The 23,812-nt window shown below is 43.0% G+C and overlaps 1 protein-coding gene across 2 annotated transcripts; it reads left to right on the top strand.

Annotated features, from left to right (window-relative positions):
- The first annotated feature begins 597 nt into the window (after window positions 1-597).
- arid1aa (AT-rich interaction domain 1Aa) lies at window positions 598-22,706 on the top strand. Of its 2 annotated transcripts, none has more exons than XM_084726343.1 (20): window positions 598-1,770; window positions 5,140-5,358; window positions 7,202-7,825; window positions 7,936-8,031; window positions 10,072-10,312; window positions 11,141-11,230; window positions 11,319-11,486; window positions 12,017-12,350; window positions 12,831-12,976; window positions 13,076-13,161; window positions 13,275-13,484; window positions 13,582-13,786; window positions 13,908-14,061; window positions 14,741-14,910; window positions 15,019-15,220; window positions 16,884-17,009; window positions 17,698-17,794; window positions 17,994-18,840; window positions 18,997-19,127; window positions 19,563-22,706. In XM_084726343.1, exons 1-20 carry the CDS (start codon window positions 847-849, stop codon window positions 21,411-21,413), a joined length of 6,921 nt encoding a protein of 2,306 aa, XP_084582469.1. In that variant the 5' UTR covers window positions 598-846; the 3' UTR covers window positions 21,414-22,706. The 2 variants fall into 2 exon arrangements, with proteins under 2 accessions (XP_084582469.1, XP_084582470.1); XM_084726344.1 differs by having other exon boundaries at window positions 14,747-14,910.
- The last annotated feature ends 1,106 nt before the right edge of the window (window positions 22,707-23,812 follow it).

Here is a 23,812-nt window from a genome sequence, read left to right on the forward strand (position 1 = left end):
CAAGGGACTCGTCGATTTGAGTAACTCTCGCGAGATTTGTACGCGTTGTTTCTTAATTGTGCGCGTAATTTTGTTTTATACAGTGGCAACGCTCTACATAAGTTCTGCTTACCTCCAGGGACCAAAAACACATGACACATTTAGGAGAAATTCGTGGTTTGAATGAAAATGGTCACTATCGCGACATCTTTGGCGTTTTCCTGGTCGTGTCTAGTGGGAAATCCAAACACGCGCATAATCTCGCGAGAGTGATGGTTTTCACCCAAATTATGATCCTTCCCTAGCCCTAAAGAAGTGTTTTATGCCTTTAACCCTACTCATAATGTAGTCACAGCGTTATAAAATTATATAGTATGAACAATTTGTAATATAAAGAACTCCCGCGTACAAACCCCGCGAGAGTTTCGCAAATCAACGGTTCCCTTCTAGACAAGACCCGGTTTCCCTTCGAGACACGACCGTTGAAAGATAAAAAAAAGTTCGCTCCGCACTGGTGCGGATCCAGCCCATGTTTTGCAGCCATCTGTGCGGCTCAGTAAAATGGCTGTACCTAGCGGAGCCTCGTGTTGGTTGGGTTCGCTCCCTGCCTCTACCCGGGCTCAGTAACACAACTCCCACAACAATTTCTGTCGGTTTTATACGCACTGTATGGAGCCTCCATCACATCTCTAGTGCATTTACGGAGTCGAAACCGGGGGGATGGAAGCCGGATACGATCCGGTGTAAGGGGTGGGAATGAATCGGCACAAGGATAAATGGTTACAAACAATTATTTATATTCAGTGCTAGCTTTTGATTGTGACTGACTCGCCGAGAGAGGGAGAGAGAGGTGGGGGGGGGTATATCATGGCCGCTCAGGTCGCTAGCGCCGCCACTCTGAACACTAATCCGCCTTCCGAACTCAAAAAGCCGGATCGAGACCCCAAGGAGGAGTCGGTACCTGGGGAGAAGCAGTCGGAGAAAAAGCAGCCGGGCTTGGACAGCCGATCGCCAGGCCGGGGGGATCTGCAGGACGGGGCCGACGGTGGAAATGCAGGGGGAGGAGGGGAACCTGAGATGAAGAACGGGAATGGGAACCCGCCCAGGGCTAACAATAATAACCAGAATGACTCTGTTGGACCGGAGGGAAATAACCACCCCGGTTTGGTGCATCACCACGGCCCCGCTTTTCCTCCACCTTCGTACGGATACAGTCAGCACTACGGTCGGGCCCCTTTTCATCAACATGGCGGACAACAAAGCCCTGGCATGGCAGCTGCTGCGGGTCCGGCCGTGCAGTCGAGCAACATGATGGACCCGTATCAACCTAATTCACACGACCATGGCTTTTCCAACCACCAGTTTAACAATTACAACCCTTTCCCGAACAGGACTCCCTATCCCGGCCAGGCGTACGGCATGAACTCCCCTCGCAGTACCCAGGCGCCGACAGCTGGGGGGCAGCCAGCTAACGTTAAGCAGCAGCAGCCACCAGCGGGAGGACCCACGGCCATGGCTGGATCTTACAATAACCAGAGATATAACATTGGAAACCCTCAACCTACATCCACACCGACACTCAACAAGCTCCTAACTTCCCCCAGCTCAACACGGGCATATCCAAACTACCCGTCTAACGACTACAGTAGCCAAGAAGGAGCTAGTAAGGGACCAGCAGACATGGGCAGCAGCGGTCTGTATGGAGGCAGCAATCCGGGTTGGCAACAAAGAAGCCATCTCCCTTCACCCATGAGCCCGGGAAGTGCCGGGCAGCCGCTAGTTAGAAACCAGGTAAAGCCACAATATTACAGGAGCATGATGCGAGCTTTAGCATGTCTCCTTCCCTCCTCCTAGCCTGTTCACAACGTAGCAGGCCAGCCATTGTCTCATAGTAGTTCGCAAAGACTCTAAAATGGCTGCCCTTTCGTGTGTGTTTTTTTCCTTTTACACCAGACCGTTTAATAATTGTTGTTTTTAGTATATCTATAAGGTGTGTAGTAGTGCAAGAGTGCCGCTTGAAGAAGAGTATAAGTTGTTGAAACGATGTAAGGACGTTCAGGGAGCCAAGAAGGCCCGACTTTGAAAAGGGGCGAAAATACTCAGCGAAGACCAACGACTCGTTTTTTCCTCTCTGCGCGAGCTCTTCTACGTGTTCTAACCTTTTAAATTTAAAATGTTTGTCGTCCAAAATGTGTATAAAGGGTTGCGTACTCGTATACATATTAGTCTGTGATAACTACTTATACAAAGTTTGTGTTGTTTTCTTGCTCAATAAGCTATAATTTTGTGGCTACGACGGAAAGAATGTGTTGCATGTCGGTCCAGCCTCTCACGCTCAGTTAAATGTCTCGTGTATGCTCAGTTTAAATCACTTAAATGTCACCTAAAGATGTATGGAAAGGATGTAAATTATTATATTTTCCTCACACGTTTATTAAATGAGTTTTCCCGTGGCGAAAAGCTGCTGGAATTCCTATGCAGTTTCAGCCACAGACGAGTGAGTGACTGCAGCCTGCAGATTGCAGTTTGCACTGGGATTTGAATTGTGGAGGTAAAATCCTGCTGTCAAAGCCAGGAGATAGTTGGTCTTTGGTTGACATGCTAGCTGAAATCTGATTGGCTCCTCATCCGCTGCTCATGGCCATTTATAATTACATGTGATGCAAGGCAACAGTTGGTGATAAGAACACACCGCATTAAGTCATCACTGGGTCACTAGAGGTATCAGTGCTTCACTCGTCTCTGCTCCACTTTTCAATTTCAACAAAATGTGGACTGTTGGAGCATGAATGATATGTGGGTTCATATTTTTCATTTTCTTTTGACAAATATTTCCCAATATGGAAAAAAATAACTAATTACTAGCAGTTCCAACATGCATGCAGCATGGTTTTAATATTACAATCAGAATCAGTTCTGTTACATACTTTGTCATGTGAATTCAGACTTCAGCCATCAAGCTACAGCTTCAGTCTGCATCACTGTTCAGGACAGCCAGGTAGAGCCTTGTGGGGTTACTGAATCTGAATTAAAAACCATGTAACAGAATTGCTACAGTTATTACATGTTTACGATACAATGGCTTAAGGCTAGAGATCACACAGTATGAGCACTTCATATCACAATTCTAGTGACCAAAATTACCAGCGTTAACTTTATTGTGATATTGTGAAAATGTGCTGAAAATATTCAGAAACTGCTGATGTACATACTGAAATAATTTCATTCAGTTCTGAAAACCTCTCAACATTTTGAAATGGCATCATGTCCTTTGTGATGTCTGTGTTTTCACTGATGTGAAACAAACCCACGTTGCGTGCTACACTTGTGTCTGAGAGACTGTTGTTTTTCAAAGTATGAAAGTCATACTATTGTTAGGATAATTGAGACCATAATACTAATTGGCAGGACTTTTATTATGAAACAGATTATTGTTTCCCAGAATTTAACGTATCTAAATTAATAGCCGTTTATTCTAACATGCATACAGCATGGTTTTAATACTACGATCAGAACGAGTCCTTAAGTATGAACTCGCATGGCAACTGTGGTGTGTATCATTGTACATGACAGGTAGTGTTGTGTTTGTATTAAATCAAAATAAAAAAAACACATAACAGCATTGCTATATAGGGCTATATATTGGTAAGAATCAATACAATTCAATATATTGTAATATCATAAACAAGGTGGTGTATTGCTATTTCAAGTCCAATTTCAGGAAATCTGTCACAGTATAAAGAACACACCAGTATGCATGAAATCTGAGTTAAGGTTAACTTTTTTTATGCAATCAGAACAACAGAAGATAGAACAACACTGCTATTTAGCGTTCAGTGGTTAAGACATAACACAAAATGAACCATTGCCATGAGTCTTTGTCACAACATTACTATATAATGTTTTTGAGAATAATAATATCGAATAATCAAGGGCATTGTCATTTTCTTACAGCACTCTTACTACTGTTATTAAATGTTTACAATATAATGGCTTAAGACAACGCCTGCACTTCGGTTTGTTTTCTTGTTACTCATTTACATACCACGTAATTTGTTATTCTTGATGTTCCCTAGATAAGCAAATTGTACACTGATAGACACCTTTGTTCTTTTCATATTGAAGTTTATTCCACTGTAGCAAAAGGCAAATGTGACTTCTGCCTGTGAGGATGTGTGTATGTGTTTCTGCTGTGTCTGGCATGCCACACAAGTTTGACTGTGTGTGACTGCAAAGAATTCCCCCCAATCCTCCCCCCAAGCCAATCAGAAGGCAGTCCACCATCTCTCACCAGCCAAGGGAGTTTCCTCTCTGTCTTATGCAGATTAGCCATGTGCTGCTCTTATTTATTTCACTTCATTATCTTGGATCTGCAAAATGTCACGTAAGGCTTTTTGCATACTATTTGTAGAGGGCTGTTGTTAGGCTGAGGACGCTTTTCTCAGCCAAGTGCACATGTGGGAATTCATGTGATACAATGAAAAGTGGATACTTTCAAAGGAGGTGCTCTTTAGTTTAAATTATCATAAAATTCATGACCTTATAGTACAGTACAGTTTTGCTGGAGGTGAGGGAGTAATTTGATCCTAAATTTAAGCCACTAGCCTGGTGTGTTGGTAAGTTGATGGTGTTTTACCTGAGAAAGCGTGTTTATACTAACTGTTGGTGTTTAGACAGAGTATGTTCTTGTGCATTTTTCACTCTCTCCGGCTGTTGTGAAAGTACTTCCTTCATTTCTGGTGTCATTCATCCAGAGCCAAACTGCCTCCTCTGGGGAAAAAAGCTACTTGGACCAGACTCAAAACAGGAGCACAGCTGGGATATGTTTAAGATTGGGCAGACTGCCCTCCATTCGAAAGTAGATATATATAGCTCTGTTGACTTCCGAAACTATGGCAAAGCGAGGTGAAAAAAACCCCCTGTAATGACCGTGGGAAATTAGGTGAAAAAAGCACAATTTCCTCAGTCACTGAAGCTTGTTTTCACACTTATAGCGCTGTGAAACTCACACACTGCAGCCAAGTATTTTATGGACTTTCAAGAAATACTGTAATGGTATGATTAAATATTTTAAGAATGCCTGACATGTGTTATTTAGATTACTCCTATGATGCTTGGTTGTTGATTCAATGTATTTTCTGGTGTTCTTACCATGTCCAGCCACCCGGTCCCATGGACCCAATGGGAAAAATGAGAGGTCAACCATACGGAGCAGGCAGTCCGTACAGTCAGCAGTCACAGCAGGGGCCTCCAACAGGTCCACAACAGGGGCCTGGTTACCCTGGTCAGGGTTATGGTCCTCCAGGTCCTCAGCGATATCCAGTGGGAATGCAAGGGCGTACACCTGGAGGCATGGGTGGCATGCCGTACGGTCCACAGGTATTTCACATGTTTTACAGGGTTGCTATAGGTCTTGTCCAAGTCTTAAAATGTATTCACAGTTAGCAATAAAATACCTTAAAAAGTATTAAATGGTCTTAAATGCTGTTTGGAAAGTTATTAAATATGTACCTATTTAATACTGTGAGCATGGGCTAAAATTCACTCCAATTCCACTGTAGCATCCAGCGCTGCAACAATTAATCAGTTAGTTGTCTACTATTTTCATAATTGATTCTTTAGTTTGAGACATTTTTTAAGAAAAAAAAGTTTGTATGTTCTTAAATGTGAATATTTTCAGGTTTCTTTTCTACACTGTGTACAGTAAACTGAATATCTATAGATTGTGGACAAAATTAAATTTCATGTCATGTTGGGTTTGGGACAGACATTTGTCACAATTTGCTGACATTTTATAGACCAAACAACAAATCCATTTATTAAGAAACTAATCAACAGATTAATTGACACCAAAAATAATTGTTAGTTGCAGCCCTAGTAGCGTTTGTCTGGATGGCATCGAGAAGCTAGCTAGATAGCTAGCTGGCAACCACTGTCACCAGTATCCCAAAACAAGTCCCATTAATGTCACTGCACCCATCAACTTGAAGTGGTGATTCCCATCACATGGTCCCGCTCACAGTCCCTATTCAAGGGCTGATATTGATTAAATAATATGTAGGAATCATTGGCCTGTAAATACTTGTCCAAGTCCACCAATATTTGGGTAAAACATGAACTGTAAAAAGTGGAGCTGATGTATTTATGTATTTACGACGGTGTTGTTCTCTGATACAGACGTTAAAGATGCATTACCAAAGTGCTAGTTACCATTAGGGAAGCACTCTGTCTGCACAGCTCTGGCAGCAGATAGCCCTCTGTTAGCTAGTACGTACCTTAAAAACAGTTAAAATGCCAAGCTAAATGGTCTTAAGTGTACCTGTATTTCACTCAAAAGGATTACAACAGTAGGCCAAACAAATGTTTAATAACAATTTGCCTTTCTTAAGTCCTAGCCCCTTTCATTCTGTGCAACGGTTGAGCAATCTTGGTACCTCGGTCAACTTTCTCCATTCCTGTTCTTTGAAATTAAATATGCTATCTGCTAAGATCATCAATGTTAAAGAGCCAAGTTTTGGAGATTATTAAAGGATGTTGCTAGGGGACCTGTAAAGTGGCATATTTTCAAATCTTAAGTCAGCTAATGTTGGCAAAACACTAACTAGCTTGCTAATCTACATCAATAATTAACTAGCTAGTTGGCAGGTGTTTCGCTGGCATTAGCAAGCTAGTTAGCTTAAGTTTTGCTAACATTAGCTAACTTGAGGTGTGACACTATATATCACTTTTCGTCGAAAAGGAGAAATTTGGCAGAGGCACAAAGTTTGGTTTTCAGTTCTTGGAGCATAGAGCAAAAAGGGGTGGGACTTAAAATTCTGTGTAAAGGGTGAAGCATCTGGCGAAGCACACGATACATTTGTAAACAGATGCACCATGCTTGACTGCTTGTGTAACCCCATGTCAAGTAAACTTTTAACTGTTAATGGTTAAAATATATTGTTCAAATTCAAGTCCGAAATTGTAATAAAAAGGCCATTCTTTACCATTTTCAAAGTATCATTATAGCCCCAGTATTGGAAAAAAAAGCCAAACAATACCCAGCCCTAGTATGTACTCAGAAGAGTATGCCTATTTTCAAAGTTCATGTTTGAAGTGGTAAAAAGTTTTGCATTCAATGTGCTGGTAGATACCCTGGTTTATCTTATTTGTTAATAAATTTTCAATGTCTTAGTTGTAAGTTCTAATAGTTTTTATGTCTGATGTGTTTCTGTGTTTTGTTTAGATGGGGTCTTATGGACAGCAGGGGCCAGGAGGCTATGGCTCTCAGGGCCAGGCTCCATATTATGGCCAGCCTGGCCAGGCTCCTCACCCGGGCCAGCAGCAAACTCCATACTCCCAGCCTCCACAAGGACAACCGGGTGGCCAGACACCTTACCCAGGGCAAGGCCACCCTCCACCAACTTCTGCTACACACACCCAGGGAGGACCACCCTATCAGCAGCCCCACATGCCCCCTCAGTCCCAGGGGCCACTGCCAGGTCCATCCCAAGGGCCTCCACAATCTCAGCCACCTTATTCCCAAGCCTCAGCCCCACAGTCTGGCCAGTCTCTCTACTCCCAGCAGCAGGGTCCTCCCAGCCAGGCCCCGCAGCAGCCAACTTCCCAGGATACCCCTGGATCACAGGGCCAGTCCAACTACCCGGGATCCACACAGGGGCCTCAGCAGCCCCCCTCGCAGCAACAGCAGGCACAGTCTCAGCCTCCACAGCAGCCACCGGGACACAGCCAACACCCACAGGGCCAGCCTGCAGCGTACCCACAGAACCCTCAGCAACAACAGCAGCAGCAGCAGCAGCAGCAAGCACAACAGTCACCTTATCAGCGCTTTCCTCCTCCACCACAGCAGGTACTGCCCTCAGATCATATTCATCATACTTAATTATCTTTCTCTGTGTGCTCACAGGCGTGCTTTCCCTGTAACTCTGGCAGTAAGCATGTGTTCTGATGTCTTTTCAGGAGGTATCCCAGGACTCATTTCAGTCCAACGCCCCTCCATCCACTCAGCCTAAATCTGGCCCAGAGGACAGTCAAGGCCGCCCCTCCAGCCTTCCGGTCAGTTATGCTTGTTATCTCACTTCTGGAACATAAAAAGCCTTTTTCCACACCATGTTTTTGCCTTTTTACTCTCATATAAGAGGGCTAGTTTCTTTTTCTGTCTTGTGGCTTTTATATCACGTTATACATTATTTTTACTATATACCAACTGTAGGACAAAATGAGGGTTGTTATATTTAAAATTCCCTTTGTGTGACCTTTAATGTTAAATATTAATGTTTTAAAAGCTTCAGTTTAGCTGTGTGCTCGTATCGTGGCTGCTGTGCTTTCTGTCTTCAGTGATTGTCAGGCTTCGTGCCAAGTCTCGATAGTTTGGAAAATGCTTAATTTTAATCATTATGTTTTCAATGTTAAGAATATGCTTGAATTTTGATATATTCTTCAAAAAATGCTTGATTTTCAACATGATCTGGTGTTACATATTCACAATCACTCATCAAACCAAACATCTTTGAATATTTGGGATGAAATGATCATCATATTTTTTCATTCATTATGAGATAAGCTCTGATCTGGAAATTAGCAAGCACCATAATCAACAAAAACACAGAATCAAAATTAATATGAACAGCAGGGATGTGTGCGATTAGTTGTCTACACAATTAAACATCGCCACCCTCGCTAGTCTGCACCAGAAACACCAGTCAATTAAACTATTTTTCAATATTTTATACATGCAAATGCCGAATTGATTGCTGCCTTTTAGGTGTTCTGCAACTCTGGATGTTTTTATCAGCAAAGTTGGTCAGACGACAGCTTGCAAAACCAGTGTGGTTTGACAGTGTTTTGATGTAGAAAATGGACATAACATTGACTGTATTCTGTGACAGAATAAACTGGTATATAATCACCTGACTGGAGCAACACGTGACCACATACAGCACAGACACGGACATAAACGTGTAAGCAGAGCAGCAGCTGCTGCTGCTAGCACTGCTAATGTTAGCCACACTGTGTTGCAGGCTGCCAGCTAACATCAACTCCAGGGTGTTTACCCGCAGACACTGTGATCCTCTTCGGTCTGAAAAGTTAAAGCATTTAGTGAGTTGTCATGTTTTGTAGGTTAATGTGTAATGTTTGTATTGCACAGCACAAAGTGGCATGAATTTCAGCAGCAATTAAAATACTATTTGGTGAATGTAGGCCGTGATGTACGGCTTCAAATGGCTCTTAACTACGCACCATATTTTTTCGGATAGTGTTTAACATTATCATTTAATAAATTGTGCTCAATTTAACTGCTCTCTGAGTGTTTTCTGACTGTTATACTAGTATTCTAGTCTGACATAAATATTACGTTTAATCGACAGGGAATTAGTCACCAGGAACATCCCTAATGAATAGTTGGTAAAACAGACAAAGTTACAACATTAATTGCTGTGGATCTAAAGGAATTTGCAATTGCATTTATAGTAACAATTTAGGTGTTTTGATTCAGGCTTTGAGAGTCAGGAAATTTTTGATACCTCCAAAGTCCTTGAAACGTACTCTTAAAAAGCTGTATGAACCCTGGATTTTGGAACTCTGTGTGCTGCTGCATGTTGTTTGTTGACAGACGGCTTTGTGGCTGATTCTTGAGGAAAATGTGCTGTGTAGTTGGTAAATCTGAGATGAATACAGGAGAGTTTGTTTGTGTATTGAAATCACATGGCAAGGCTGCTGCTACATGCTGACTCAGCTCGCATCCTACAAACCTTGGTAACCATGACAACCTCCGGCACTAATGCGCACTCGGTTTTTCTTTGAAAAAGATAAATAAGGACAAAGGCCTCTGGGTCTGTTTGTGTGTGTAGTATTTTTTATGTGTGCCACTTGTATCTAAACCACAGAGAGGGAATTGCAACATGATAATACTACAGCCAGAATCTGAAATATATATTAAAATACTATAAAAAGTTATGATTAATCTGATTTTAAAATTAAAATATACAGCCTGTCAAAATTCACAAGAGGTTAATTGTCTAAAGTCATACATTGTATTTTTAAAATGTTCTTTAATACACTTGTTGTCTCTGCTCCTCCTGTTTGTGTGTTCAGGACCTGTCAGGGTCCATCGACGACCTGCCCACAGGTACAGAGGGCGCCCTGAGTCCTGGCGTGAGCACGTCAGGCGTGTCGAGCAGCCAGGGTGAGCAGAGTAACCAGGCTCAGTCGCCCTTCTCTCCTCACACGTCGCCCCACCTGCCAGGCATCCGAGGGCCTTCACCTTCCCCAGCTGGCTCCCCTGCCAGCGCCAGCACACCCCGCACAGGACCGCTGTCACCCGCCAACATGCCAGGTGGGCTTGGGGATGTTAAAGATCTGTAATATCACTACCTCAGAACTGACCCTGATTTAAACTCGAGGTCGCGGCTACACTTTAAAATGTCTAAGTTCTGTTAGTTTGACACTACTTGTTGAAGAAACCAGGGTTTGTATGGGTGCTGGAAATCACTGAAAACACTTTTAATGTTTAATTTTAATGTAGTATATTCAAAGTTTAAAGAGCGCTTGCATTTTGGATAAAAACTTGAAATTTTAATTGCATTACTTTCATAATATATTGCTACCAGAATCAATAGTTCATTTTTAGATAAAGAAGTAAGTTAATAAGATATAAGATATAAATAAGATAAGTCTGATATTGGCTCAGCCAGGTTGTATAGGATGCCAAGTCTATTTACAGACAGGCACAATAATAGGTACAACAATTCTGTTTTACTGTGAAGAAAAATGATCATTTTCAGTATATGTATGTAAATATGCTGTGCTATAAAATCTTGAAAATGCACCTTGAAAACTATTTGAAAGTGCTTGAATTTGGCTTGGGAAAAGTTGTAGGAACCCCACAAAACACAGCTTCTTCGCAAAAAATGGAGACAAATACTAGTAACACACAATTGTCCTGGTTTACATTATAACCACAGTAGCTTGTTTTGTACAAAGGGTGAGAAATGAACTTTTTAAAATGTGACTGACAGATAAATGTTTAAATTCCCCATCCACTTAATAGTAAATCAACATTTTGTGTCTGAAATCTAACAAGTGCTTTCATAATTCATCAGCAATTCACTGGCTTGTACTTTTGCTGAGCTCACACTAAGTTAAGTTGCATATTATTGTTTAGGGACCCAAATGCCTCCCAGGCCATCGAGTGTGCAGTCAGATGGGAGTCTGCACCCTGGCATGAGCCAGTCTCCTATGGCCCAGGACAGAGGTATGCTGTAGTGTTCATAGAGATGAACGTGTGAGTGTTGGCAGTAGCATCTGAGTCTGAGCACCGTCTCCCTCTTGTCCTCTTTCAGGGTTTATGCAGAGAAACCCTCAGATGCCACCTTATGGCTCCCCCCAGTCAGCCTCTGCACTGTCACCACGTCAGTCCTCAGGGGGCCAGATGCATCCTGGGATGGGCCCATATCAGCAGAACAACTCCATGGGTGGCTATGGACAGCAGGGAGGACAATACAGCCAAGGTGTGCACTTAAACATTGTCTCTGACAGAGTTTAATTTGAAGCGTTATTTTGTCTTGATATTCCGTTGTAAAAAGACTTATTATAAATGAATTTTTAAGGTTGCATCTGTATAGGTTTTCCTCTTTATTTACTATCCGTTAGAGAAGTTTTGTTGTAAAGATTTCCCATTAGACAGACCATATGGAATATATCTCCCTGCCTCATAGGAATACCATGCTACCACTGGTCCCTCCCTCTGACTCTGTTGCAGCTATTTATAGCTGTGAAGCAGAGAGTCAGCTGACGTAGCAGAGCCTCCTGTCAGTAGAGCTGAGACTGTGACGAAGGCTTGTTGCTCAGGGTGCATAGCTCTCTGTTAGCACACTGTAGGGAAAAAGCTGCCTCAACACAGCTCTTCATAACACAATCCACTTTTAATGTTGAACATAAATAAACTTCTGGGTGATTCTGCAATATTTTTTCCACGCCAGTAAACCTTGAAAGCCAAGTGATTACTTTCACTGATTATTTTTTGTTATCTCACCTTTAGGTTATCCCCGGCAACCTGGCTATGGCAACATGCCCAATGCGAACTACCCTGGACCAGGTATGGGCCCAATGAACCCCATGGCAGGGCAGGGTGGGGGACCTCCATACAGTGGCATGCCTCCGGGAAGGATGCCTCCTAATCAAATGGGGGCACGTCCCTATGGCCCCAATATGGGTCCAAATATGGGCCCCAACATGGGTCCAAACATGCCTCCTAACATGGGCAACATGCCACCGCAGGTAGGCTCGGGGATGTGTCCTCCTCCAGGCATGAACAGGAAACCCCAGGACCCTGCGGCCATGCAGCACCCTGCCACCAACTCCATGCACAACAGGTTGGTTCATGATGGATCCTCAACTGCCTACTTTTATTTACTTCACACAAAACTTCTGATTGACTTCTGACTTATGCTTGAAGGTGTAGTTTGGATTTTTTAATGTAGGGTTGTATGAGGTTCTTATCAATAGTTGGTGTTTCACCAGCAGTACATGGCGAGCAAGCCTCTAGTTTGGAGAAACAGAGGGGCACCAACACGGTCCACATAAAAAATAAATAACAGTTTAAATGTACACAATACTTAGGATATTTTCCTGTGTGCTAAAAGCCAAATATCACTCAAATCAATATCAGTTAAAGCGGATAAAATATGTTGCTGCTGACCCTGTCCAAAGCAGTAATACACTTATTCTTGCTAAGTACCTCATACAACCCCACATTAAGTAATCCAAAGTATCCCTTCAAATATGAATACCTGTACCTATACATTGTCACGTTTATGAATGCTAAATGCTCATATGCTTTCTCCTCCATTCAGGATGCCCAGTTACCCCAACATGTCTCAAGGCATGATGGGCTCTGGCCCACCCTATGGCCCTCCCATGAACAACATGCCTGGAATGATGAACACTCAAGGTGGATCGCCTTATCCAATGGGGCCAAACATGGCCAACAACTCTAGTGGTAAGTAATACAGTAAATAACTCCACCTAGCTTTATTCTGTTTTCACAGAATAATTCATGTGGCTATTTCACAACTAATTCTTTTATCATTGTGTCTAGGTATGGCCCCCAGCCCAGAGATGAACAATAAGATGAATAACAAAGTTGATGGGAGTGTAACGCCCAAGCCAGAGTCCAAATCTAAGGTAACATGTCTACTATATGTTGTCACTACTGTATTTTCGAAAATTCTTGGAAGTCTGAATTAAATTTTCACTCTGTTCTAAAATTGCTTTCTCATTTCTCTTGCACAAAACAGAAGTCCAACTCTTCCACCACAACCAGTGATAAAATTACACGGCTGTACGAGTTAGGACCAGAGCCGGACAGGAAGATGTGGGTGGACCGTTACTTGGCCTTCATTGACGAGAAAGCCATGGGCATGACAAACCTGCCTGCTGTGGGACGCAAACCCCTCGACCTCTTCCGGCTGTATATGTCAGTTAAAGAGATCGGAGGCATGACACAGGTTAATATGGCATTAATTCATTAAATTCCAGGCTAAATTTATTGGCACCCCCCATTGTAATCTCTGTTCTAAATATGTCTTCTTGTGTGTCTTTCAGGTCAATAAGAATAAGAAATGGCGAGATCTGGCCACTTCCCTGAATGTGGGTACATCCAGCAGTGCTGCCAGTTCTTTGAAGAAACAGTACATTCAGTGTCTGTACGCCTTTGAGTGCAAGATTGAGCGCGGCGAGGACCCTCCACCTGAGGTCTTCACAGACAACAAAAAGAACCAAGCTGCTAAGGTCCAACCCCCCTCTCCAGGTTGGAGCCACAACGCACATCCACGCACTTAAAACCCAACATAAATTCATAACTTACTGTGTTCAAGTATTAATCTCATGTGCCATTCTTCTGTCTGCTCCTCTTTTGTTTTCAATTGAAGCATCCCTCTGCTCCACCGCTGGGTCAGGCTCTCTGCAGGGTCCTCAGACACCTCAGTCTACCAGCAGCTCCATGGCTGAGGGGGGAGACCTAAAACCTCCCACCCCAGCATCCACTCCTCATACCCAGATGCCCCCCATGCCACCAGGGTCCAGGTGATTCTCTTCAAACACCTCTAATTTTAGAATTTGATTTTGAAATGTTGTTTTACAGAGTTTTCCTGAGTGGTAATATCCTCTATATAATTGTGTTTTACAAAGAACTATCCTTGCTTGTTATCATCTAAGCCCATGGAGGATGCCCTTTACCCAATCATGATCTTATCAATTGTTACCAATTACCAGCTTTTTAAGTGAGATCTGGCTCAAGAACGGTGCGTTTAGTGCTTGGTTGAAGTATGATGAAATTAATTTGAAGCCTTCTGCACCTTGTGCAAGAAAACATTAACATTAGGAACTAGTTATATTACTGTTACACAGGAAGTCAAAAAAACATCTGTATTCACATCAGGAGCATCATCAAGTTTGGAGGACTTTGTTTGCCAGTATGAATGAGAAATAGGTGTTGAACATGGTCATTATGGTCATTAAAGGATCTTTAAAATCCTTAAATGTAACCCTGGATGAGTTAAAACATTGGTTATGTGTCAAAACTTATTAACAAATTATCACATTATATTTTATTTGTTTTACACGGCATCAGAACCTTTTTGGAATGAGGGTTGTGGCTTCTAAGTCAGTTTAGTCAGAGAAACTAATTTCTTTCTGCCCTTTCTTCTCTCTCCCACTTCTCTCCTAATTCCCCCTCCTCCTCCTCAACTCTGCTTCTCTGTAGGAGCAGTGTTAACCTGCAGGACCCCTTCTCTGAAGGAAACGACCCTGCTTTCCCAAGGAAGAACATGACGCCAAACTCTGCCTATCAGCCTGGCATGAACACAGCAGACATACAGGGGCGCATGGGCACCTACGAACCCAACAAGGACCCCTTTGGTAACATGCGGAAAGGTGGGCACACCGAACGGGCAAGAGCTGAATGGATCATGTGGTCCTTGAGATTTAAGTGCTTCCTTAATTATCAGTTCTAAATGGTTTCAATTCTGAATGCACTTCCAGTTGGGGAGCAGTTTCTACCTGCTAACCAGGGCCCAAACAGCGGGGTGGGTGACCAACAGCAGCAGCAGCAGCAGCCGCCACAACAACAGCAGCCGCCGCAACAGCAGCAGCCTCCATTCAACAGGGGGCCGCCCGGGGCCATGGGCACAATGTCAATGGGGCCCAGACAGCAGTATCCTTATGGACCAGGCTACGACAGGAGGTAAGGATCATTGACTGGAGGATTGCTTTTTCAAGGTCATTGAACACTGCTGAATATAACCAGCAACTTGTTTATGATCAAACTTCAAAGTTCCTATGCCGGTCAGGAAAAGTACATTCGCTTAATAACACTGAATTTGATTTGATTTTATGGTATTACAAGAAATGCATGGAAATTGGCAAGGGGGCTGGCTGACTCCTGTCACACCTAAACCTTGCTTTGAGATGAAGACTTACTACCAGGGATCGACATGGTTTTGTTGTGGAAACAAGAAGTAGATCTAGGGCTATATAGATATATTTAAAATATTTATTATATTCTAATATCAATTGATGTGCAATACAGGAGATGACTATATTGTCATATTTGAGTTTGTGTTCATGCTTGTCATAAGGAAAAAAATCGCAAAAGAAAATCTGATCACTCTGATTACTCTGAACTACTCCTTACAGCTCTGCAACTCTGAAAGGTATTTGGGAAACCTCTGGTTTTAGCCTATTTTAATTGTATTTACCCTGACTTGTAGCCGTTAAATAGCTTTTCACAGTCCGAATCTGCTGTGAAGCGCACAAGCTGTAGTAATGTAATATTTCATAAATGGGGACTTTCTGCAACTATTATAATGCAGCTTGAGCTTATCTACACACTTAATGGCTGACTAAATTCACGCACCAGGCAGACCTCACTTTCACAAGAATTCTACGAGACTCCGTCACACACACACAGGTTACTCACAAGGCCACCTTCCTTTGAGGGGAATACTAAACCAGAAGTGGAAGAAGTATTCTGGTACATTACTGAAGCAAAAGTACTAATAAAACCCCACTGTAGAAAATATTCCGCTATAAGTAAAAGTTTTAAAGTTCTGCTTTCTAAACCTTACTAAGGTGAAAATATATGAGGTTTAAAGCAAAATTTTGTTAGTCATTGGGCAGTGAAATCTATGGTATTGCAGAGTTAAGTGTATATCAAGATATATTGTGTAATATCCTAAAAATATTAATATATTTATAAGCTGTATCACCCAGCCCAAACCTGAACACAAAGTTGTTTTTTGGAAAGGAAGATGTGGTTGGCCTGTGGTAAATGTGTCATGTTGCTGTCATATCTTCTTCCATCCTGAGTTCACTTTACTCTATAGTGATTACAATATAGTGAGGATTAATCCTATTTTTTGTTTAATTGCATTATTATTTTTAATTTGTAATGTAGCTCACTAACATGAGGTTGCTGGTATTAAGTTTTAATTCATTTTAAAAGTTACATGGTTGCATCATGGGTAACACAAGAATGTGAATGTGCTTAGATGTCATGAACAGAGGCTGTGCACTAGATTTGTGCTGCTCTGAAAAATAAATCAACAGAAATAATAAGTTTCACACTTAGACCTCAGAGTTTAAGATTCAACATAAAATGTTTTAGTGGGTCTGATTTAATTTTAGCAGAGAGAGACTTTAAAAGCTGTAGTAGTCACATGCTTAGGAGCCAGTTAAAATGTTTTGGTTGATATTCAAGTTGACATTAAATTGCAAGCATTCAAGTGTAAGCTGTGATCCTAACCTTTCTATTCCTATTGTGCTTTTTTGATTAGCTTTTGTATGTCTGTCTATCTGTAGCAAAATATGGAAAAAACATACGATGTGTGTTGTTCTGATTTCTCCAGATCGGAGCAAGGAATGGGCCCAGAGGGCAACATGGGATCCGGTGCTCCTCAGCCAAACCCTATGATGCCTGCCAACGCCGACACGGGGATGTATTCGCCAAATCGCTTCCCACCACAGCAGCCACGGTCAGTTCACGTAACACTTACTTTCCAGGCTTCTTCGATTTAAGCTACTGTTGATGGAAACTGATGACACAAATGCATTACTTTTGCTGGAAATCTGTGAGAGTTCTAAAATATCGTTATAAGACAAACCTTTTAATCTGGTTGTACAGTAATCAGACACAATGTAACTTCACATTATTTCAGTATTTATTTTGACAAATATTGGTCAGAACATGGTCACATCAGAAACATGACAATTTTGTTGCCATACGTAAAGGGTAAAATATTTACTGAACACATTACATTATCTTCCCAGCTCTTTGGGGATTTTCAATCTTTGATTGAAATGTACTTGCATGTGTGAATCCCATTTATATTGTCTGGGGGCTGGCATTATTTACCAGCTAGTAAGTTGTAAAGTTAACAAAAAGATTGGTGTATTTATACTCAGGATTCACATTTGGGGAAAAATAAAGAATCATTGATAAAACCAAGACCAATATAATGAATATTTAGAATAATTATGCAAGTCCTGGAGATTAACAAAGAACCCTTGTAACCAATATCTTTTGGTCTTATAATTTCTCTGTGTAGTATACCATTATACTGTGTGTATGACTATACATGTGTAACAACTCTAGTCTCAATCAAGTGAGTCTGAGATGCATAATATCTTCATGGTCAAACTGACAAGGCATAATGTTTGCAGGCATGATTCCTATGGTAATCAGTATCCTGGACAGGGAACGCCCCCTACTGGCTCCTACCCAAATCAGCAGCCTGGAATGTACCCACAACAACAACAGGTCAATGATCCATCTGCACTACACAACACTCACTGTTGTCTGTATATTGTTGTAGTATATTTTTTCTCTTTGGCTGATGTGCTATCATATCCTTTTTTTTTTTTTTTTTGTATCTGAGTTACTAATCCTGCTATTCATTTTTGCATTTCTGCTGAACTGGTTAAAAATAAATGTCCCTCTGTTCCTTGTCTATGTGCAGAGTTACAAGCGTCCTGTGGAAGGGGGCTACCCTCCGTCAAAACGTCATGAGACAGAATACAGTGGGCCCTTCCACGGTGGACAACAACCGCCGCAGCCGCAGCCACAGCAGGGCGGTGCCTCTGCACCCTCTTCAGGACAGCAAGAGACGTACAATCAGTACAGCGGCAGTGGGCCGTACCCTGGCTCGGATCGCCGTCCACCTGGCCCAGGCAATCAGTTCCCCTTCCCCTTTGGTCGTGAACGGATGCAGGGGGCAACGGGGCCCAACGCTCAGCCCAACATGCCCCCTCAGATGATGCAGTCGGGTCCTGATGGTCCTCAGGGAGGAATGTGGCAGGGACCACGAGACATAAACTATCAGAACTACCCCGGCCGGCAGGGTGGCCCCGCGGGACCACCGCAGGGACCTGGCTACCCTGGCATGAACCGCTCAGAGGAGATGATGCCATCAGAGCAGCGGATGAATCACGATGGCCAGTGGGGGGGTCAGATGGGCCCACGGCAGCCTCCTTATGGTCCAGCAGGACCTGGCCAACCTATGCCTCGTTCAGTCCAGTCCAATTACCCCCAGCCACCTCAGGGTGTGCAGAACCACATTCCACAGGTGTCCAGCCCGGCCTCCATGCCCCGCCCCATGGAGAGCAGGACATCGCCCAGTAAATCTCCCTACATGCACGGAGTCATGAAGATGCAGAAGGCTGGCCCTCCAGTGCCTGCATCTCACATAGTGCCCCCTCCAGTGCAGTCGCCTCTAATAAGGCGAGACATGCCTTTTCCCCCGGGATCGATAGAAGCTTCACTTCCTGTTCTGAAACCACGACGGAGACTCACCATGAAAGATATCGGTATGACTATGAATATCAAAACCATCTTATTATAGTGTCCTCCTTTGTTATTGACAGCAGTCCCTAATGTTGAGTGTACCTTGGAACCTGTGTTGTTCCGAGTTGTTTCCTAGAGACTATTTGGCACTAAATGTGTTTTTTGCCTTGACTTCTCAGGAACTCCGGAGGCCTGGAGAGTCATGATGTCATTAAAGTCTGGTTTATTGGCTGAGAGTACGTGGGCCTTAGATACCATCAACATTCTCCTGTATGATGACAGCAGTATTTCCACCTTTGATCTCAACACGGTGAGAAATAACATGAAACCCTTAATGCATACTTGCCAACCCTCCTGATTTTATCAGGAGAAAGCTGTTTTTCTTTGCCTTCTTCCAATTTCCTGCTTAGATCAGGATTTTCCCATATTTCTCCTGTTTGAAGATGAATTTTGTATCCTTTTTTTTCCTGTTTGTTTTTTACAACCTGTTTCTGGCACTTAGCAACCCTATGACTTGTAAGAAATGCTCAAGGAAACTTCAGACGTCCAGGAAAGAAGAACATGTATACTTACTTAGTTTCCTGAATTCACTTGATTTTTAATGAACGAAAACGGCAATGTCCATGTAACTTTTTTTTTGTTTGTTTTTGAGGTCTTAAGGTTGGCAACTATGGTTTAATAAAGGTGTATAACACTATGTAGTAAGTTTTATCTAATATTGTCTATATTTGTGTTCTTTTTTCAGTTGCCTGGCTTTTTGGAGTTGGTGGTCGAATATTTCAGACGCTGCCTCATTGAAATCTTTGACATTCTGCGGGAGTATGAAGTGGGAGACCCCGGCCAGAGGACACTACTTGATCCTGATGCCTTGAAACGAGACTGGGATGGCACAGAAGAAGAGGAGCCACGGGCTGAGGACATGCAACAAGAGGAAGAAGACGACGATGAAGAAGAAGAAGAGGACTGGGAACCGGAGGGGCCGGCTCATGTGAAGGAGGAGCAAGAAGAGCAAGAGCAGTGCTCTGAGTCTCGGGGTGAGAAGGCAGAAGATGAGGAGAAGAAGAGCAAGGGTTCTACATCTGAACAGACAGGCTCGTTGCAACCTTTACCTGTACACGAGAGACCCAGACAGGCCAGCAAGTTTGATAAGTTTCCCCTAAAGGTGGTACGAAAGAAAGACCCGTTTGTGGCCAGCCAGTCCAACAATCATGGCAAAGTACAGGAGTTTGACAGTGGATTGCTTCATTGGAGTGCTGGTGGGGGGGACTCGACAGAACACATCCAGACTCACTTTGAACCACGCAAAGAGTTCTTGGAACCACGAGAACGGATACCAGTGCCCCCAGTTTTGCTGCGGCGACGAGTCATAGAAGAAGAGGTACAGGAAAATTGTTTACCAACTGAGGAAGAGAAAAGCAAGCATCACGATGAAGAATCATCTCCGTCAGAAAAAGCAGCAGTCTCAGAGAAGGTCAACAGTGAGCAGGAGAGGAAAACAGAATCTGAGGCAACGACAGTTGAGAAAAGTCACCAGGAGAACAATCGACCAACTCTTCCCTCCTCTGCTGTTTTATCCCAGAAGACACAGCAGACAGCCACCATCCTGGAGGATGAGCCTCACAGTAAAGACGAGGGGCCGCTCATCGCACTGGCTAATTGGCAGGATTCTTTAGCCCGCCGCTGCATCTGTATTTCCAACATCGTCCGCAGCCTCTCCTTCGTGCCAGGAAATGACCACGAGATGTCTAAACATCCAGGGCTGCTGCTGCTGCTGGGACGCCTGATCCTGCTCCACCACCGGCACCCTGAGCGCAAACAGGCGCCGCTCACCTACGAGAAAGATGAGGATTCGGACGAGGGAGTGGGCCAGAGGGATGAGTGGTGGTGGGACTGCTTGGGGCTCCTAAGGGAGAACACGCTGGTCACTTTGGCGAACATCTCGGGACAGCTTGACCTCTCAGTCTACCCTGAGAGCATCTGCTTGCCTCTGTTGGACGGTCTCCTCCACTGGGCCGTCTGCCCCTCTGCAGAGGCCCAGGACCCCTTCCCCACACTGGGCCCCCACAGTGCTTTGTCCCCTCAGAGACTGGTACTGGAGACGCTAAGCAAACTGAGTATCCAAGACAACAACGTGGACCTCATCTTGGCCACTCCGCCGTTCAATCGGTTGGAGAAGCTGTACGGGAACCTGGTGCGGCTAATCGGAGACAGGAAGATCGCAGTCTGCAGGGAGATGGCCGTGGTCCTTCTGGCCAACTTGGCACAGGGTGATACGATGGCGGCCCGAGCGATCGCTGTCCAGAAAGGCAGCGTGGGCAACTTGCTGGGCTTCCTGGAGGACAGCCTGGCTGCCACACAGCTCCAGCAGAGCCAGAGCTCTCTGTTACACCTACAGGGGATGCACTTCGAGCCCACAAGCCCGGACATGATGCGGCGAGCTGCCCGGGCTCTGCACGCCTTAGCCAAGGTGGAGGAGAACCACTCAGAGTTCACACTACACGAGTCCCGACTCCTCGACCTCTCTGTTTCTCCTCTCATGAACTCGCTGGTTTCTCATGTTATCTGTGACGTACTCTTTTTGATCGGCCAGTCATGACAGCTGTAGGGAGCCGTGGCTCCAATTTTTCGGGGGTTTTCATCCCCTGTCCCCTCTTCCCTGGAAGCCTGGCTTGTGTGTGTAACAGGGCAAGGAACGTTCAAGTGACTGTCTTTAATTTATGAAAATCCTTCAGATTCCATTCTCTGAGCCCTCCCCAGACCTTCCTCGCTGGAGGAGGGTAATCACAGAGCTGTGGTGGATTACAAATCAGAGAGATGGCCCACAAAGTGACACTACTTGCAACATGAATGCCAACTGGATGACACAGAGCAGAGCAACACAGTTTGGGAGACTGTTCTGCACTTGGGGGAAAAAGTACTTTTTAATAAAGATAAATAAATGAATAAATAAATAAATAGCTGAAAAACAAAAACTGTAACCAAAGTTGCTGTCTCGTTTACAGTGAGTTTGGGAGACACAGCGTGCCCTAGCTCTCCCCTTGAGGGCACAATGAGTCTGTAAGTGGTTGACGTTGGGAGGTGAAGCAGACTGACAAGTGGCCTACTGGTTCTAGTTGCTGTAGTTGGATTCTTACCAGTCAGCCCGACAGTAGACAAAGTGCTGTCAATAGACACCTTCACCGGGGAGGCCTGTGCAGTGTGCAGTAGATTGTAGGACATTTTCTGTACCGTACTGCTCTTTGAGTGTAAGCATTCTGTACCACACGTTTCACACAGAAGCAGAAGATGCAGCTCTTCTAGAGTTTTGAGGTCATTTTAGTTTGGTGTTCAACAGAAAATGGCTTTCTTCCCCAAAGTATCGAGAACCTACAACACCCTTACCTCCTCTTATCCCTTGATTGTATGAATTACCCTTATGAGAAGAAATCACCTCTTAGGACTGGTTTTCAACTTCAAATACAGCTTTGCTGTGGTGTATATATAATGTTGTACATTACACTTCCTTTCTCTGTGTCTGTCTCTGTCTGTGTCACTATTCTCACACTTGTTACCGGTGAGGGATTGAGGCTGACATGTGAGTTTTGGTCCGTGACCTCCAGTCCCCCGCTGATTTAGACCCACTCCTCTGGTCTCTCCACAGCTCCGTAGTACGGAAGACACGGCTCAAATCTGTTATCTCCTGGTACAACGAAAATAAACTAGATGAAGTACACATTTGACAATTTTTCTTCAGTCATGGATTCTGCATATTTGTATTTCAGACTATGTAGCTAAGACAACATGTAAATTCCTCCCTTTCCCTTTTTTGGCTCAATGAATATCATTTATTCAGTATGAAATCTTTATACTATATGTTCCACGTGGTAAGAATAAATGTACATTAAATCTTCGTAAGCTGTTTGATGGTTTTGTTCTTCTGGAATGATTACCTCTGCTGAACAAACAAATCAATCCAATGAATTCACAAAAAGTTGGGTTCAAAATAATTTCTAAAACATCTTCACCTTAAGGACACTTGAAAGAAACATGGTCCTAGTGGACTTAACTGTCATTGACATGGAATTCACCGCATTATGACCGTTTCCATGTTTCAGTGAAATAACTGTATAAATGTTAAGAAGTGTCATGTCAGGTCATGTCACTTAGAGCTTACAAAACATAAAGCTCAAAGTAGTACTGCACATAAGCTTCTCATTGTATGAATTGCTCCATCATTGATAAACAGTTCTGTGTATACTTTCAAACAGGTCAAACTATAAATCACAAAGTAGAAATCAAAATATGGCCAAATGCAATATACCAATAATGGAGGCCACAATTTTTGAATGAATGAAGGTAAAATGTGTCATAACATATGATTATAAATTTGGATTGTTCATTATTATTCATTATTAATTAATTAATTAATTATTATTCATTGTTGTGCTACAAAGACATCCGGCCCCCAAACTGTATTCCTCAGACACTGGGAGCATGCTTGTTTGGTACAAATCCTAGAAAAAAATCACACCATCTTTTTCTTTGTTCAGTGAAAATGAAATACAAAAATTGCCATTCCCAAGAAAAATCATCTCATATTGCAATATGATTTTTTGAAAAGAAAAAAAAAAAAACATTCAGCCTAGTAAGGAACGCTTAATGTACATTTAATATACATGAAATTTCAGATAAAGTAAATCACTCTTTAAAATCCACATTTATGAGCCTACTTACAAAAGAGGTTCTCTTACAGGATAGAAAATACATAATATAAATTTACATTTTTTTTTCTTTATTACACTTACTAGCCATGTGGAAAAACAACATGAAAAAATGTATTGGAAAGATATTAGATGTATTAAAATTATTTGCCCCATGTCAGCACAGACTATTCATAACATACATACACACGCACATCAAGATAGTGTTTTAGTCTTAGTGCAAAAGGAAAAAGTGGATTTTGATTACATTTAATATACAATAAAAATATTAATATAAATAATACTGTTGAAAATA

The sequence above is a fragment of the Lutjanus erythropterus genome, chromosome 9, assembly GCF_056507025.1.
Source record: "Lutjanus erythropterus isolate fLutEry1 chromosome 9, fLutEry1.hap2, whole genome shotgun sequence".
In the NCBI taxonomy this organism is placed as follows: Eukaryota; Metazoa; Chordata; class Actinopteri; order Lutjaniformes; family Lutjanidae; genus Lutjanus; species Lutjanus erythropterus.

Excerpts from the sequence above, each read along its gene's own strand:
- arid1aa (XM_084726343.1), top strand. The coding sequence starts at position 847 with ATGGCCGCTCAGGTCGCTAGCGCCGCCACTCTGAACACTAATCCGCCT. Across the intron at positions 10,313-11,140 it reads GTCACCCGCCAACATGCCAG|GGACCCAAATGCCTCCCAGG; the intron begins GTGGGCTTGGGG and ends ATTATTGTTTAG. Across the intron at positions 11,487-12,016 it reads GGGAGGACAATACAGCCAAG|GTTATCCCCGGCAACCTGGC; the intron begins GTGTGCACTTAA and ends TCTCACCTTTAG.